The sequence below is a fragment of the Malus domestica genome, chromosome 01 (genome assembly GCF_042453785.1).
Source record: "Malus domestica chromosome 01, GDT2T_hap1".
NCBI lineage: Eukaryota > Viridiplantae > Streptophyta > Magnoliopsida > Rosales > Rosaceae > Malus > Malus domestica.
In genome coordinates, this window is record NC_091661.1 from 14,437,062 (window position 1) to 14,455,535 (window position 18,474).

Genomic DNA, 18,474 nt, shown 5'->3' on the forward strand with positions numbered 1-18,474 from the left:
AAAAGGAAAACTAATGAAAAAGGCTTGAAAACTTTGAGTTTTAATAATAAGGACAAAATAAAGAGTAAAGTGAATAGTACCAGGATTGACTTTTTAGTGTAAAAATGTGGTTTTTCGTTAAAGTGAACAGTACCGGGTGCTTTTCGTTAAAGTTCCAAAAGCTTTAAGTCAGATGTTTAGGACACTGCATATGTAAATTATAATAACGAGTCTCAATTTATTTACACTTTGAATACGCAAGCCCCAAAAACCTATAAGTGTTTGGAAAACAAAAACAAAGCTTGATATGTGTAATATAGATTCCAGCAATATGAGATTTGTGTGGTTCAGATATCATCTGGATCCTTTATGTTGCTAGGAGTACGTCTAGGACTTGGTTGATCTAGTTCTTGAACAATCTTAGTGAGATCGCTTTAATAGTTACCAACATGAGCTCCATTCTGCTTCATGGTGACTGACCGTTTATGAAGATCATAATCTTTTTTATTTATTAATTCAAATTGCACCATTACATTCCGCTCATAATGCGACATAAAACAAAAAAAATAAAAAAAATAAAAAAAAGAACACAGTTGATTCTTCAGAAAAGAAAGGGGAAAAAAACCCCCGAAAAATGAGACAGCTTGAATGCAAACTCAATTTCCATTCGATCTCCCAAGGAGCATCAGTTCAACCATGCATCAATGCAAAATCTACAAGGTAGACTTCAATGTGTTTCCAATATCAATGACAAATCGATATCTGACATCTGCTTTAAGAAGGCGCTCCATGGCAATGTTCACATAATCCATTGGGATAACCTCAATATCAGCTGTTATGTTATTCTTTGCTGCAAAATCAATCATCGCTTGCGTCTCCTTCATGCCCCCAATGCCACTCCCAGCTACTATCTTCCTTCCTGCAATTGCAAAATGTACTCTTGTAAAGAAGTAGCCGCCGAAGACATTATACAGTTTAAAAAGTAAACACTTCATACTACAAATCCTCCATCCCTCGGTAGAAATATATCGTCGTACAGAGGAAACAAAAAGTAACATGTCGTCGTACCCAGTGCACAAGGCTCCCGCTTTACGCAGGGTCTGGGAGAGGTGAATGTCGGCTAGCCTTACCCCCATTTATGGAGAGGCTGCTCCCAAAAAGTAACATGTCATTGCATTATTTTATATGCATGCTTACCCGAGAGCAACGGAATAACTGGAAGCTCAAGAGGCTTCTCTGGTGCTCCAACCATCACTAGCTTTCCGTGAGACTTCAACAAACCAATCAAGGGCAATAGAGGGTGGACTGCAGAAACCGTGTCAATGATACCATCCAATGTGCCCATTTCAGCCTAAAAAATCCACACACACACACACACACACACAAAAGAAAAAAAAAAGGGTCAGTCACTCCTACACACTTCAAATCAACTTGAATTACTAAACAAACTTGTTTAACTGATCTTCATCACGGCTGACCAAAAACGAATCAGCACAGAGATGTTCAATCGCTTCATCCTTCTTATTAGGGGAGGTACTGATGACATTAACCTTAACCCCCATAGCCTTAGCAAACCTAACAGCCACATGGCCTAGACTGCCTAAACCCACCACACCCACATGGATACCGGGTTTGTCAAGTCCGAAATATCTCAAAGGGCTGTAAGTTGTAATCCCAGCGCATGGGAGAGGAGCCACTCCATCAAGGGGAAGGTTGTCTGGTATACGGACTACAAAGTGCTCATTGGCCACCATGATGTCAGAGTAACCTCCATATGTGGTGGTTCCGTCGTAGTACTTGGCACCATAAGTGAGTATCACTTTGGGGCAGTAATTTTCATGATGCTTGGAACAATTTTCACAAGATGTACATGATCCCACCATGCATCCAACACCTACCTTGTCTCCGACATTGAATTTTTGTACTTTGCTCCCTACCTCCGTCACTATACACCAACAATTTCATGTCTGCATTGTCCAGTTCACATTCCATTAGTTTTGGATACCAAATCCAAATTCAGATACTTACATATGTGTTCATTCTACAATGTACTATTTGGCATCAATACTTGTAGCATTTAAAATGAAAGTTTAGTATGTACCCGGGACCAATGGATAGGTAGAAATTCCCCATTCGTTATTGGCCATGTGAAGGTCCGAATGACATATCCCACAGTATAACACTCTGAATATTACATCTTTGTCGCCCGTTTCCCTGCAACCAAAAGAACGCAATTTTCAGAGAACATATAAAAAGAGTGAGTAAACAAGAACTTGATGATGAAGTATGTATTAACACTGACCTTCTTGAGAATGGAAAGAAAACGCCAGATGAATCCCTGGCAGCCCAACCAAAGGCTTTCTTGGGGTGTTCTTGTTCTTTAGACATCACCATTTTCGCTTGATTAATTAGTACGAGAGCTTTGGCTAGTAGAACGACTGAGAGAGAGAAGTTTGGGAGTGGTCGGGTGCTATTTATATGTATATGGAGTGTGGCTGGGATGACGTATTGGGTGAGCGAAATCAAAAGTGAAAAGCGGGGTCTTCTAAATATTCCATTTCTCCTCTGAACTCTCCTAATGGTTTACTGACGTCATCCCATTGCAAAATTGCATAATGGCTTGCCCTATACCGATCTTCCTTTAATGTTTGCTTGATCCTTACTCATTTTGTTCTATTACTATCCAAAAAAGGAATCATTTTGTTATATATTAAGGTCACATACCCCCCAAAATTTCTCCCCAAACCCAACCCAACCCAAGGGGAAAATTTGGGCTAAATGCTAAATGCTAAACCAAGGCCAGATTCCGCCCAAATTTTAGCCTAGAAATTGGTGTGGGCTCCACCGAACCGAGTGAAAAGGGGCGTTTGTGCACTAAACGCAGCTCACCCAATCGCCCAACTCGCGCAACGCGCAACGCCTCAAATAGCGAGGGCCCTGCCCATGTGGGCCTGTCAGCCACGTTTCGTAGCGCCTCCAACGGCTACTTCCATCCAACGGCCACAATCTACAGGCCGTTGGTTAATCCAACGGCCTAGATTCAAATTTTTGTTTTGTTTTTATACTTATATATTGTTGAATCCAATGGCTGAGATCGAATATAATCAAATCTAACGGTAAAAATAAATAAAAAATCTAACGGCCCAAATTTAAATCCAACTGCTAAAATAATTTTAAAAAAAATTATTTAACTCAAAATTCTCCCAAAAATTCTATAAATACCTATGTATTTGTTCAAACATCCACACAAAACTCAATTTTCTCCTACAATTCTTCCAATTTATCTTTCTACCATTTCTTTCCAATTCCAAATTGTTCAACATGGCAATAGAGCATATTAGAGGTCATAATTGGACCTATGAGGAAGATGTTGCTTTATGCTTGGCATGGGTTTCTATTAGCGAAGATGGTGCAGTTGGCACAAATCAAAATAAGAAGGTTTTGTGGGATAAAATCATTGCAAAGTTTCAAGAAAATTGCAATTGCGGCAGCAGGACGGTGGTGGTGTTTATGATCGGTGGAAGACTATCAACAAAGCATGCACTTTATGGAAGGGAAGCTTGGAGAGAGTTATGGTTGGCATGGCTAGTGGAAGGAGCGCCACATAAATTGCGAGTTTTGTTCTTGATATTTTATTTGTCATGTACATAATATTATTTTGCAACTAATTATTTTTATGTACTTTTTGCATAGGGTGACAAAGCAATGGAAATGTACAAGATAAGAATAACCCCAAAAAATCAAGTTTTTAAGTTGCAACATGCTTGGGACGTCCTCAAGGATTGTTCGAGGTGGGGAACCGATGCGGACCAACAATGGGGAATATTATTTCAATGTGAAGCCGCATAAACAAATGCCAGAGATGAAGGTGTCGATGAAATGACCCCATCTCATTCTTTTACAAGGCCTCCAGGAAGAGATAAGTAAAGGAAGCAAAGAGAAAAGGGAAGTCCCAAGATCCGATGAGTGGACACTTTGCTATCGGAATTGCAAAATTGAACGAAACCTATAGCGCTCACCAAGAAGAAACGGCCCGAATGCGTTTGCAAATGAAGGAAATCTTGGATAGGGAGCAAGATAGGTTTGAAATTAATTTGATGATGGAGGACCTCAGCAAATACACTCCAGAGAGGATGAAGTTCTTACGTGGTAAGCAAAAGGAAATTTTGCGAAAGTCTGCCTCAATGAGTATGTTTCAAGATGATAAATCCTCTGAACCTTATATCCCAAGTCCTGTACGAAGTCCATCACCAAGTGAAGATGGTGGATATGATTATTAAGTTTATGTAGTGTATGAATTATATGCTTTATTAATTAAGTTTACTAATTATCGTTTGTATTAAGTTTATGTAGTTTATTAATTATGTGGTTTATGAATTATCAGTTGTATTAAGTTTATGTGGTTTATTAATTATTGATTCTATTAATCTAGATGCCTTCAATAATTATTGTACTTATTATTCCACACTTTGATGTAGAATTGATGCCTTCAATAATTCAACCTCCATTCAATAATTTATCCAACGTAGTAGATAAAATACTTTGCACAAGAAGACACTTAAATTTATTACTAGAAACTAACAACATAGTACACTTAAAATTATTACATAAATGCTTAACCAACATCAGCAACGTTCACTTTCTCGGTGCCATACATGCTCAACCAAATCCTTGCGGGGTGTGTCATGACATTGAGGAGCTTGAATTCTATTTAAACGTCTCATATACTCACTCAAGGTGACCTATCCTGTCGGGTCTCATATGTGGTTGGAGCGAGATATTCAATATCTCTTGCAATAGATCTCGCATGTGTTGGTTGGTCATCATCCACATCTCCGTCTGAATCTTCTTCAATTTCGATGTACTCATCTTCCACAATCATGTTATGCAAAATTATGCACGTCATCATGATTAAATGGAGGTCTTCGATCTGCCAAAATCGTGCAAGCCTTCTAACAATGGCTGATCGAGCTTGTAGGATCCCGAACACTCTTTCCACATCCTTCCTGTAAGACTCTTGCCTCTGCGAAAATAATTTCTTCTTTGCACTATCGGGATGAGAAATTTTTTTGACAAAGGTAGACCAACTAGGATAAATACCATCAGTTAGGTAGTAACCTAGCTTATACCTATTACCATTTACCTTGTACTGAAATTATGGTGCCCATCCATTAACAACATCATCAAACGGAGGACAAGACCAAAGAACGTTGATATCGTTGTTTGATCCATGAGCGCCAAAGAAAGTATGCCAAATCTATGTGTCGTAAGACGCCACAGTCTCGAGCACGGTGGTTGGCTTGTTATGACAACTCTTGAATTGGCCAACCCAAGCAGTAGGACAATTCTTCCACTCCTAATGTATACAATCGAGACTTCCTATCATGCCAGGGAAGCCTCTTTTGTCTGCCTTGCTTAGAAGCCTCTTTAAGTCTTCACGATTTGGCCTACGGAGGTATGTGGCTTCATATATGGCTTCAACTGCCTTACAGAAGTGCTTCAGGTTCTCAATAGCAGTACTCTTCACAAGTCGGCAATACTCGTCAGTTGAGTCTGTAGAGCACTTATTAGCTAGCATGCAAAAAGCAGATATGAGCTTCTGATGAGGTGATAGACCTTGTCGGCCTGTGACATCTATCTTCCTTGCAAAGTAGTGGTCATGATTGACAAATGCGTTCAAGATGCTTTCAAAAAGCTCTCTCCTCATCCGAAACCGCCTCTAAAAATAATGAGTACGAAATCTCAAACGCTCAATGAAATAATCTTTCATCATTTGATCATGATACTTTTCTCTATCACGCTGCACATATGAACGCCCCGTGACATAACCACAATGGCTAGATTCGCCATGGTGCTTAGATTGCATAAATGAGTTTACAAGTTCATCTTTGGCGTTGAACAATTCTGCATCCTCAATCTCAATCCTTGCTTGGTATTGTGCCATCTGCATTGCCATGTTACGCCTTCTTCTATCACCCATTGATGAGATATTGAGAATTTTTAGGAAACAAAAACTCTTTGAAATTTGAAAAATTGGTGAATATTGAGGATGGTTAATATAGAGGATGATTGAATATAGAGAATATTGTGTGATCAACTAATATCGAGATATGTTTATATAAAGGATGATTGATGAAAGTTGAACGGTTGGTGAAAGTTGAAAGTTTGGTGTTGAACGGTTGGTGAATTGAAAGTTAACCCAGGGTTGAAAGATTGGTGAAAGTTTGAGGCTTGATTTGTGGAAAATTTAGTGATTTTTCAATATTTATCGGAATTTAAATATTTTTAGATTAAAATGTTCATAAAATTAATTTACGATAGTTTACATATTTTAAAAAAAAAATTAATTTAATAAATAATAGTCTAAGTTCATTCTTTAATAATTCCGAGCTAAAATTTTAGATCAAAAGGATTGGAGCAGAAAAAGCTGTTTCTGAGCTAAAAGCTAAATTTTATGAGCTAAAAAATTTGGCTTTTAGCCCAACGGTTGGAAATGGTCTAAGGGGTTGGTATAGTAAAAAGAGAGTAAATTTTTTAAATTCTCAGTATGAGTTTGAGTTCCACGAAATTGTATGGGTTCATCCACTATGCTTTAACATATCGTTTGACTTGAGAAGTAAAAATACGCTGAAACCTTATGTGATACCGAAAATACATAAAAAGAGAATCAATCCATTATCGATGGACAGTGAGACCTTCTATATTAAAAGAATAATAATAATAATAAAGTCATCATGCAAATAGCCTATACTTCCACAATAGTATGTTAAGGAATGTGGAACTCTTGGTGGCAGCATCATACATACTCCATTTGCCCTTAATTTGCTGCTTTTAGGTGTTCTTATTAATTTGGATCTTTACCAAATAATTTCTAGGTAAATTATTCTATTCCCTCAAGGAAATATCAAAAAGTGAACCAATGATTACCACTACAAGTGGCTACTTAGCATTTTTTTTTCTTGGTGGAGAGTGAAGACCATTTAACAAATCACGCCACACCCTATATGTTGGAGAACAATTTATATATGAAACGGATTCAATGTCATGTCGTTCAAATTTAATAATATATTGTCATGTAGAGAAAAACCTGCACTGAAAAATATATTACAGGATGGGGGATGTCACATGACGATGAACATGTTCTATGTAAGTCTTTCTCCACATATCACTTTTCTACAATTGCAAAAAGCAATCATGCTTATGTACTTAGTGCAGGTTCCATCTCACACCCACCGATTCTCCTCCGCTAACCCACTAACATTATCACTCTGCTAAATACCAAGATATTTTACACTAATCTACACTAAGGGAAGAGAGAACAGTTTGAACATGAGACGAAGTGCGTTGAAGAGAAAGACCCTAAATACCAAGATAATTAACCACTTATAGGTAATTATTCAATGTTTTTTTATAAAAAAAATATATTTACACTAAGGGGTTGGGAGATTAAATTGTTTGTGAAATCATTATTCCTCAAGATTTGAAAGTAAAGAAGAATATCCCTTCTGACACACCCCGACCCGGAATGTCCATCTGGACTCCGAATCGAGTTGTGCTGGCTAACACCCGGAAGGTGCTGAAGCCATAAAGTGTAGTGAGGTGGAAAATGTGAATAAATTTAAACCTAAAAGTGTCTAAATGCAAGAGTGCGCATATGAGAGGGAATGAAACAATTTCACATGTGATGTCAGAGCATAAGTAAAGTACAATAAGGGTAGGATAAGAATTATACCATCAAAGGTAATCATCCATACTAAGAATTACCAAGAATTCCTCATCGTCACAAAAGCTCAGCTACTAAACCTGGAGGGGTGAAAAACAAGGGTGAGTGGGCCTAAAAATAAGGCTTTGTAAAAACCTTTTCAAAAACATAATAACTCTTTACCGTAAAACAAGAATAGTTTCCAATATAACATACTACATATAGTACAAAAATACTTATCATAGCCTGCAATACCTCAACAATTCAATACGTACAATATTTCGTAAATAAAACATCTAACGTCTAATAATCACATAATCTTGCATAAACAAACATATCGTATCAAGTGCGCATCGACATATGCGAACACATGAGTACATGCAGAGATATTCTGACATGAACAGGATTAGATGTAATAAATGATTTACGCTTTAGTACTACAATCACGTGAAAACTGGTGCTATGCGCATCACATACGAGTCCTAATTACCTATAACAATCTAGAATAGGACTGGCACCTACAATGGATCCAAAGTGAGCATACGGTGCGGTGTGAACATACACTTGAAACCTGGTCCTGGCCCAGGCGAGTACTAACACCAGTGTAGCACATGATGAACAAATAATATGAATAAAATCACGCAGTGGTAAATCGATAATTCCCGTCGACATAATACTATTCATAACCATAAATATGATTAAGGCATCCCAAAATAGTACACATACCGGTGCATCCCGTAGGATTATAATGATTTTCTAATTATCATCATTATGACATTTCTTATAAATGTTAATTTAATTATGGCAATCACGTAGGAACTTCGTTATTAGATGTATATATGGAAACTAAACAAATATATACATACTATATAAAAGAAAAGACCCACTCACAGATACTTGTGAAAGTTGCAACCGTTTGAGCTAGGAAAGCCAAAGTCTCCGATAGTAATCACACCTAAGCCAAACTCAACTAAAATGATTAAATTTGAGAGAACAGAGTGCGGAGTTGGAATCAAGGCGTCGAAATACGCCAAAAAGGGTCCCCTAGCAAATTTTTCGTAAAAAGTCAATGAAAAGTCAATGATCAACCTTAAAAAGTCAACCAAGCCGTCGAGGCGGTCAACTACATTAAAACTTTGGAATTTCACTAAATGGAAGCCAAAAGAAAACTTGGGGCATCAAAATTAGCCTAGGAGGGTTTCTTAGAAATTTTGAAAAAGCCTAGGAGGGTTTCTTAGAAACTTTGGAATCAGGCTGGGTCAACCTAGTTACAGGTCACCGAATCAGCCGGAATCTGGGCAGCGATTCCAGAGCTTCGTTCGAGCTTAAAACTTAACCATTTTCAATGAAATAAAAGTCAAAATGAAGCTCGTGAAGTAAGGGTTTGAAATATACCAATAGGGAATGGAGTCATGGCCGGAGTTGGTAGGAAATGGCATCTAAAACCTCAGAATCTCGTCGAAAAACTTAGGAAAGCATCCCCGCGTGGTTTCTATCCTCAAATCATTGGTCAGAAAATTGTGAAATCTCACTGGGAAGTGTAGCGATGGTGGCTACCATTGCTGCATCTATGCAGTGAGCACAGTATCAAGAAAAGAGATAGAGTGTTTGAGAGAAGCAAGGAGGATGGAAGTGGTTTGATGGGTGCGTCTTCGAGGCTCAGTGATTGCCGCTGGACCACCTCGATGTAGCACAAAGAGACGGGAGAGGTAGAGAGTTTGAGGGAAGGAAAGACAGAGAGCTAAGGGAGTCTGAGAGAGTGAAGGGAGAGAGAAGTCGAGAGAGTTCCAAGAGTATGGGGGAGAGTGACACGTGATAAGAGAGAAGTGGAGAGTTTGGTGAAGTGTGGGCCTCACGGTCTACTAGTAATTAGATCACTTGTTAAGCAGAGGCACATGCAAGGATCATTTGTAATTATGTGCGTCTTAGATTTAAAACTCCTATTCTCCTTAATTTAGTAAATTTTTCTTTAAAAAAACTTACTATTGGTCTTTTTGAAAGGGAAGTGTTATTAGCACTCTAAAAATCTCATTCTACACTTCTCACATGTGTATTTTTCTTTCCAAATATAGAAAGTTTGGAGTGTAGAATGAGATTTTTGGAGTGTCAATAACAATTTCTTTTTTTAAACCCAAAAGTGTTAATCGAAGGCACTTGCCCCTATTGGCCTACTTCCCATTGCCCTTTCCCTACTCGATGCACCTATTACACTATCTTGACCAACTACGTACCATTTACTTGAAAGTGAAGTATATTAACCGCAAGCCTAAGGGACTGAATGCCTAGCACCTGAAGATATCAAACTACTTAGAACTTAAAGTCACAAGAATATGTTAAGCCATCTTCCAGCGATCAATCAATCAATCCTACCTAAGTGTGGGTAGTGGGGGCACGGCCAAATTGGATCGATTATTTCATTCCAAACCCATGATCAAACCAACTACAATATTAGACTTGGCATTCGTGTCGTGTTTCTCGTATTTGTGTTATACCCAATAGCTTAATGGGTCATGTCATGTAATACCTATTAAAGTACGGGTAATATGACCGACCCAAAATCAACCCATTAATATTATCAGGTAATATGACCCGACCCGTTATCCATTAAGAAAAATATATTTTAAATCGATAAAAATGAAAATGAAAAACATAATACTAAATTAGTATATACATACTAAATTTCAAAGTTAACCCCTTCATGAAAGTTGTAAATCTTTTCATTACGAGTGATTACACTTTTCACACTTCTACAATAATTATTATTAATTTTGCACTCAAATAAAACATATTGTTCATGAGATTTGGAGGGTTTTAAAATGTAAACAACCATGTAACCATCGTCTAAGCATTGAGGATGCAATTATAAATGTTTGTTATGCTTTCATATCTTTCAAACTTATACATTAATGATTATGAATTTTGCTTATTTTGAACTCCCTTAAAAATACTATTCATGAGAGTTTGTATGGTTTTATAAATTCAAACGATCATATACCCATCCTCAAAGCATAGATGATGCAACTACGAGAATTTGCATGTTTTTTTCATATTTTTTCACTCATATAAATTAATTATTATAATTTTTTAATGTGTTTGGTATTTTTAAATTACTTGATATTTTTATTTTTAATGTGTTGTATGATTTTTAATCTCAATCTTTGCCTATAATATACTATAAAATAAATAAATAAATAAAACTTAAATTTTAAAATTTATATAGAATAATAATTAATAAACAATATATACGTAGTCATTATATCTATTGTATTTTATAGTAAGTTTTTTTAGTAGTTTAAAAAGTTAAAATCATCAAAATAACTTTTTTCTTATCGTGTCGAAACAGGTTACTTGCATGTCACTCTCATGTAAACCTGTTAAGGACCCATTATTAACGTGTTATTATCGTGTGACCCGATAATAACCCGATTAGTTATTGTGTTGACCGGAAAACCATTATTTTTTGTGTTGTGTTACGAGTCGTGTAAGAAATTGTCAGGTCTATACAATTGTTTGGACCCGATTTTACACCGTCGGCCCAAGCTATCGAGGCCGATGATGAACATAGCTCTCAATCGTTGGATGACAGAGTAGTTAAGATAATAATTATTGAAGGATATATTGTGGTTTTAATCATGATGTTATCTTTTAATGGTGAAGTATTTTGACATTTTCTAATACGGGTTAAATGAGTTTCAAATTATCTCCAATTTAGAAGCAATAACATAGTTCCAATTAATTGGGGTTTGTTGACAGAACATGCAGAGATCAACACTTGGCGTGATCAGATAAGTCTTGAAGAATGGGATGGCATGATCAGATGGGCCTTGAAGGGATAATGAAAGAATATTCTTTTATTTTCCCATTTGGTCAAACAAATTTGTCAGATAAGTAAGTAGGTGATAGGTTTTAGCCTATCATGATATAGGGAAATGACCATGTGGAATGCATCCAAAAGATAAGAAAGGAAAAATAGGTTTTTTGGATAATGGCGATAATACTGAAGCAAAGTCAGGTTATCTATTTTTCTGTTATTTGCTAAAGGATAGGCTCTCGCTTGTCTAGTTGGGATTGAAGTCAAATTCTACTCGAGGATCAGGTCGTGCCAAGCAAGCATACAGTAACTATAAATACAGATGCAATGACAACGGAAAAGGATCTCCAACTCAACACACAAACTGCCTTGTGCAAACCCTCGCTCTACGCGAAACCTCTCAAACATCTTGAGATTTTTTATTTTCTTTTTCGCCAACACATCTTTAGTTTGGATAAACAGCACTGTAAAGGCAACCGGCAAACATCTTCAATTTTGATAAACAGCACTGTTGCCGTAAAATCAGCCGATCGTGGAGCACCTTCAGTTTGGATAAACATCACTGCATTGAGGTCGACTAGTTACCTATCCAAGTCTCGGTCAAGAAGGATTTTCGAATCCTTATTGGTAGAGATCATCTCATTAGCCTTCTCGGTGAAGTGAGGTGTTACAAGTTACTACATTCGGCACATTGAAAGCTGAATTTAATATTGAACTTCGCAGAACTAGCAACCTTGTCTTCAGGCTCTAGGACCCGAAGGCCGAGAGTGTTCCTTCCTCGGTCGCAGTCGAACGATTTAGAAGTCAGCAGCGCACCCAACACAACATCAACATATTTTACTCCTCGGTCAAGCTCGGGCAACGAGTTGGCACACCCCGCAAACAACCGAATGACGTAATTAGCTTACTAATTACTCGGCCTGTGCGCCACGCAGGCTTGGTAGTTTTTAGGGTCAACATTTTGGCATGTCCAGTGGGACTAAGTGCTAAAACTACGAAGTTCACATGATATATCAAGATCACAATCAATCAGGATGAGATTTGGTGCCTATTAAAGGAAAGTGTCGAGAAGCAAACAAAACTTCTTGAGGAGTACTGTAGAATTCTTGAAAAAATGCTAGGGCCGGGGGGCAATTTTTCGCTCCGGCCACAACTAACATTTGGCCTAAAAAGATTGTCGAGATGGCCGAAGAAGAACCTATGCCACTTGTTTTTTCGGTCGAGACAAAAATTATGGTAGGCCTAGAAGCAAAAGTTCAAGTCTCTAAGCCACAAATCAACTTAGAAAATGATTCTTCAGAAAAGTGCTCCAATGAAGAACAAGGCCGAGACATGGGCCTAGCTGAAAAAACCACACTAATTGATATGATTATTGGTGATAAAGCCGATATAGAGATATCCCATTTGGCTCAGTTGTTTGAGTTAAAAGTCGAAATTGACGAAATTATTATGCCTGGGGGGCATGACAATTGTTCAACACATTTGACAGCTAATAAAAAATATTTCACCAAGTCAAAAATATTTGGAGATCATTTTTTCGGCCCAGTGCACAGTTTGATTAGCTATATTGGTATTAAATGATCTCGACTCGGAATAAAACATTGTAACCATTCGGCTTTTCAGGCCGATGTATAAGAAAATAAAAGGGGCAACAAGGTGGTGCGGCAATCCAAAAGATGGTGTGCTCAGTTTAAAAAATTAAAGTCTTTGGTAGACTATTTCAGTCGAAATCCACAACACGAATGACTGATAAAATTGGGTAACCTCAACAGCTAAAAAGAATATTTGCAGCATGCTCTACACCTACCTATCCTTGGCCATTCTTCTTTACCAACATTTTGGCCATACCGAGCTCGGTCGAAGTTTGATTATCATGCCAAGCCAAGATAAAAATTGAGATTGGACCAAAGTCGACGAGTTGGTCGAGATGCAACAGCTAAGGATAAAATCCTCTGTCGGCTGATGACTCGGCTTCCTAATTTTTCAACTAGTCCTGATTACTAAGTCAGCAGTTCCTGTCTTTGGCCATAGCTGTCCTCGACCACATGTTTCTTCGACCATAGCTTTAGTCATCAAGTCAGAAAGGAGTGTGATAAAGACATGTATGGCTGACAACATCATTTCAAGCCTTGGTTTTAACAAAGCCATTTGTGGGCATTTGTTTGAAATTTTCATGGGATTAATATACATATATATGTGTATGTCTTGTCACATCAAGATGCCATAGATATGTACACCAGTCGGTCATGGGGTTATATATATATATAGCTCTTCAGGATGCCATTACCGAGAAGTGATCAGAGCATTCATGATTTATGGAAGGCCCAGCTACCAAGAATCAGGTTTTTCTTAGCCCTATTAATTATTCGGCCGATGATAATAGTAGCCGAATGACAGTAATGGATGGTTGAATGACAGGCCAAACTTAGCCGAGTGTCATTGTTTCAGAAAAGTGATTGCAACATCTTTGATGGATGACAAGCCGAGCTGCCAGGAGTGGTTTGTCTCAGCCCCTATTTTTTCTCGACTCTCCAAATTTTTCTCGACCTTAGCAGTCGAGAGCTGCGACAGGTTTTTATTGGTTACGAACAATTAATTTCCTTAACCATTCGGTTCACGAGCCGAAGCTCAAGGAAACTGGGGGGCAATGTTTGGACCCAATTTTACACCATCGGCCCAAGCGATCGAGGCCGTTAATGAACATAGCTCTCAATCATTCGATGACAGAGTAGTTAAGATAATTATTATTGAATGATATATTGTGGTTTTAATCATGATGTTATCTTTTAATGGTGAAGTATTTTGACATTTTCTAATACGGGATAAATGAGTTTCAAATTATCTCCAATTTAAAAGCAATAACATAGTTAGAATTAATTGGGGTTTGCTGACAAAACATGCAGAGATCAGCACTTGGCGTGATCAGATAAGTCTTGAAGAATGGGATGGCATGATCAGATGGGCATTGAAGGGATTATGAAAGAATATTATTTTATTTTCCTATTTGGTCAAACAAATTTGTCAAATATGTAAGTAGGTGATAGGTTTTAGCCTATCATGATATAGGGAAATGACCACGTGGAATGCATCCAAAAGATAAGAAAGGAAAAATAGGTTTTTTAGATAATGGTGATAATACTGAAGCAAAGTCAGGTTATCTATTTTTCTGTTATTTGCTAAAGGATAGGTTCTCACTTGTCTATTTGGGATTGAAGTCAAATTCTACTCGAGGACCAGGCCGTCCAAGCAAGCATACAGTCACTATTAATATAGATGCAATGACAACGGAAAAGGATCTCCAACTCAACGCAAACCCTCGCTCTATGCGAAACCTCTCAAACATCTTGAGATTTTTTATTTTCTTTTTCGCCAACACATCTTCAATTTGGATAAACAGCACTGTGAAGGCAACCGACGAACATCTTCAATTTGGATAAATAGCACTGTTGCCGTTGAATCAGCCGACCGTGGAGTACCTTCAATTTGGATAAACAGCACTGCATCGAGGCCGACTGGTTACCTATCCAAGTCTCGATCGAGAAGGATTTTTGAATCCTTATTGGCAGAGGTCATCTCATTAGCCTTCTCGGCGAAGTGAGGTGTTACAAGTTACTACATTCGACACATTGGAAGCCGAATTTGATATTGAACTTCGCAGAACTAGCAGCCTTGTCTTCAGGCTCTGGGACTTAAAGGCCGAGAGTGTTCCTTCCTTGGCCGTGGTCACACAATTTAGAAGTCAGCTGCGCACCCAACGCAACATCGACATATTTTACTCCTCGACTGAGCTCCGCTGACGAGTTGGCATGCCCCTCAAACAACCGAAGGACGTAGTTAGCTTACTAATTACTTGGCATGCGCGTCATGTAGGCTTGGTAGTTTTTAGGGTCAACAACAATATAATGATTTCATTCGGTTCGGTTATCACAAAAATTTCTAAGGAAACCATACCAATGTTGAATAGTTTGCAATAGCGGAGCCAGGAATTATTTGGTGGGTGGGCTAAACTAAAATTATTACTAGGAGATCAAATGGATAAATTTTTTTGTTACTTACATAAAGTTACACAATAACAAGCCTGAAAGCAATAATTTAAAGTAGGAAATTTAACTATGAATAAAGCAAGTTTCAACTAGATTTAACAAAGAAAACATTTGAAGTTGCAACTTATAGTAGAAAGAAACATACATCATCAATCTTGTCATAACAACTTAACAAATAAAAGAAAAGGTACCTATTCAAGTTGTGCTCTTCGATCCTTAATGGAATTGAAATCCTTTGTTATTTCTTTTGAAACAATCTTCTCGGGAAGCTCTTTTTCAATGTACACAACCATTGAATCTGCTAGAAATTCACTCTCCATCTTGTTGCAAAGTCTTGTTTTAATAAGATGCATTACTGAAAAATCTCGTTCAGTAGTTGCTGTAGAAACGAGAAAAGTCAATACAAGTCGAATTAACCTATCAATCAAATAGTACCTTTCGGGCCTCTTTGTTTCAACTAATCCCTGACATAATTCCGAAGTAGTAGACATTTTTTGAAACACAGGATGATGCGGTACGTCTGATTCATAGATTTTCAACTCACACCTTAACGTATGTAGCTCTTTTTAGAGTGAAATCTAGAGGATAAAATTTCTCTACAAGCTTGCAAATGTGATCAATGTTGAACGCCTTAAAAGCTTCTCTTGGTTCTAAAGCTGAACTAAGAATAAGAAGTTCTATTGCCCCCTCACTAAACCTGCTATTTAGCTCTGCCAGCTGAAAATCTATTGAAGATATCAATGTGATAATGATGCTCAAATGTAATAAGATCTTTTTGCTGACAAGAACGACCAATTCCTACTTTGTATTGAGCATTTATATTGGGCATATCAACATCCTGTTTCTTGCAGAATAAATTCACTTTATCAATAAAGGTAGCCCAACCATCCAATCACAACTTCTGAAGGACATCTTTTGTAGTAGTGACTAGGTTCATAGCATTTAGAATGTCTTGTGACTTATTTTGCAGTTCGCGACAAAGGATATCAATGATTTCCATGATCTCTTGCAATAGATGCAAGTTGAAAGTAAATTCAAAAAATCTGATTGCATTATAAGCACCAATAGCTTCCCCACACAAAGAGTTTATAGCAGATATATCATTCTTTATGTTCTCAAGTACTGTACAAGACGCGTCGTACATATGTATCAAGTCACACACTGAATCATAATGAGAACCCCAATGAGTAGCTCCAGGTCGATATATAGTAGCGATTTGATTAGCTCCTCTTCCTTTCTCAAGTTCACCAGCACCCACCAACTCTTCAATGTTCACTGTGTGTGCAACTTGCAGCTGAGTATGACACTTTGAAGAAGTAGTAATAACATTTACAATTGAACCTAATGCTGAAAAGAATAACAAGATAACAGCTACTTCTTTTGATGTTGCAACTAATGCTAATTACAGTTGATGAGCAAAACAATGCACATAATAAGCAAATGAACACTCTTTAATAAATAAAGATTGTAGCCCATTCCACTGACCTCGTATATTACTCGCACCATCATAGCCTTGACCTTGTAACTTATTTATAGGCAACTCATGGAAAGCAAGGACTTTTTTTATCTCTCTGTGAAGTGTTGATGCAGTAGTGTCTTCAACCCACATAATATCTAAAAACCGTTCTCATAGAAAACCATCATTATCAACAAATCTTAAAATAATAGCCATTTGCTCTCTGTGAGCAATATCATGTGCTTCATCAACAAGAATACAAAAAACACCATCCCTAACTTCTTCATGAATTTTTCTTCGTACTATGTTGGCGAGAATGTTCAAAACCTCCTTTTGGATCATGGGCGAGGAATATTTGGCATTTTTGTTTGCATTTTCTAAAACAACTGCAGCCACCTTATCATTAAACATGGTTGTATGCTTTACCAATTCAATAAAATTCCCACAATTTTTCGAACCCATTGATTCATCATGTCCTCTAAAAGGACATGCTTGAAATGTAAGTCATCGAACACACTCAATTGTAGCCTTGAGTCGCAACCGATTCTTCAAAATTTCTTCTTTTGATTGTTGATTAATAACCTTGTCAACATGCTGAGATGGATTCATCAATTCCTCTACACGCAAAACACAAGTATTATGTAATGAAGATGGACCTCCAATATGAGTAAGAAATATACAATTTTTTCGTCGTTAACTCTTTTCCAATTGTTAAACCCATCAACAATTAGTGCCGGACGACTTGCTGGACCAGTCCCAAAAAGAAACCATAGGAAGCAATATACTCTATCTGTTGTTGGAGAATATTCTAACCATGGAAATTGTGAAAACCAAGAATACTGAAATCGACGATATTGTGATCCAAACCGAGACCTAGGATACTCAAGAAGTTTCGGTCGGTAAGGACCAGCTTTGATATAAGCACGTCGAACTTCATCCTATTGATTAATAGGATACTCATGTATTTGAATCCGTTTCCCCGGGTCTCGTTCCAATTCCAAAGCAGCATCATCAACAACTGTTTCTTGAGGTTCAATTATATTAGATGTCTGGTGAGAATCATGAGGCTGCTCAGTTGATATTGGTGCATTATCATTATATGCAGAGGGTATATCACTCTCTAATTTATCACCATCATCTCTTTTTTTAAAGAATGAATCCATAGTTCTTAACCTCTTCATTGAACGTTAACCTAACAAATTGAACAACAATAATGCAAGTTTATACAATAAATCATATTTCTAAGAAATTTATTAGACTATCAGAAAAAATATATTAAACTTGAAATTGAATTTTTAAAGTACAAACTCTTAAAATTAAAGCAATAAACAAATAAAATCATCAAGACATAAGAATAAAGTGGTCAAAAACTTACCTATTGATAAGAAAAATCAATAACTTTCTCACTTGTATTGTATGCTTGGTTTCTGCATTGCAGACAAACAAGACGGGACGAAGAAGGCTTTCTCAAAAATAAAAAAAG

General features: G+C 37.3%; 2 protein-coding genes and 1 pseudogene across 2 annotated transcripts; all 3 read right to left on the reverse strand.

Annotated features, from left to right (window-relative positions):
* Nucleotides 1–514: 514 nt before the first annotated feature.
* On the reverse strand, nucleotides 515–2,409 carry LOC103406112 (probable mannitol dehydrogenase; annotated as a pseudogene).
* A 2,302-nt stretch (nucleotides 2,410–4,711) lies between these two features.
* LOC139197135 (uncharacterized) lies at nucleotides 4,712–5,935 on the reverse strand. Its single transcript, XM_070823847.1, has 3 exons — nucleotides 5,858–5,935; nucleotides 5,390–5,698; nucleotides 4,712–5,128 (listed from the first exon to the last, which is right to left on the reverse strand). Exons 1-3 carry the CDS (start codon nucleotides 5,933–5,935, stop codon nucleotides 4,712–4,714), a joined length of 804 nt encoding a protein of 267 aa, XP_070679948.1.
* A 10,492-nt stretch (nucleotides 5,936–16,427) lies between these two features.
* On the reverse strand, nucleotides 16,428–18,154 carry LOC114826076 (uncharacterized). The gene is made up of 4 exons (XM_070823876.1): nucleotides 17,949–18,154; nucleotides 17,261–17,469; nucleotides 17,021–17,149; nucleotides 16,428–16,933 (listed from the first exon to the last, which is right to left on the reverse strand). The coding sequence occupies exons 1-4, from the start codon at nucleotides 18,152–18,154 to the stop codon at nucleotides 16,428–16,430; spliced, it is 1,050 nt and encodes a 349-aa protein (XP_070679977.1).
* Nucleotides 18,155–18,474: the final 320 nt, after the last annotated feature.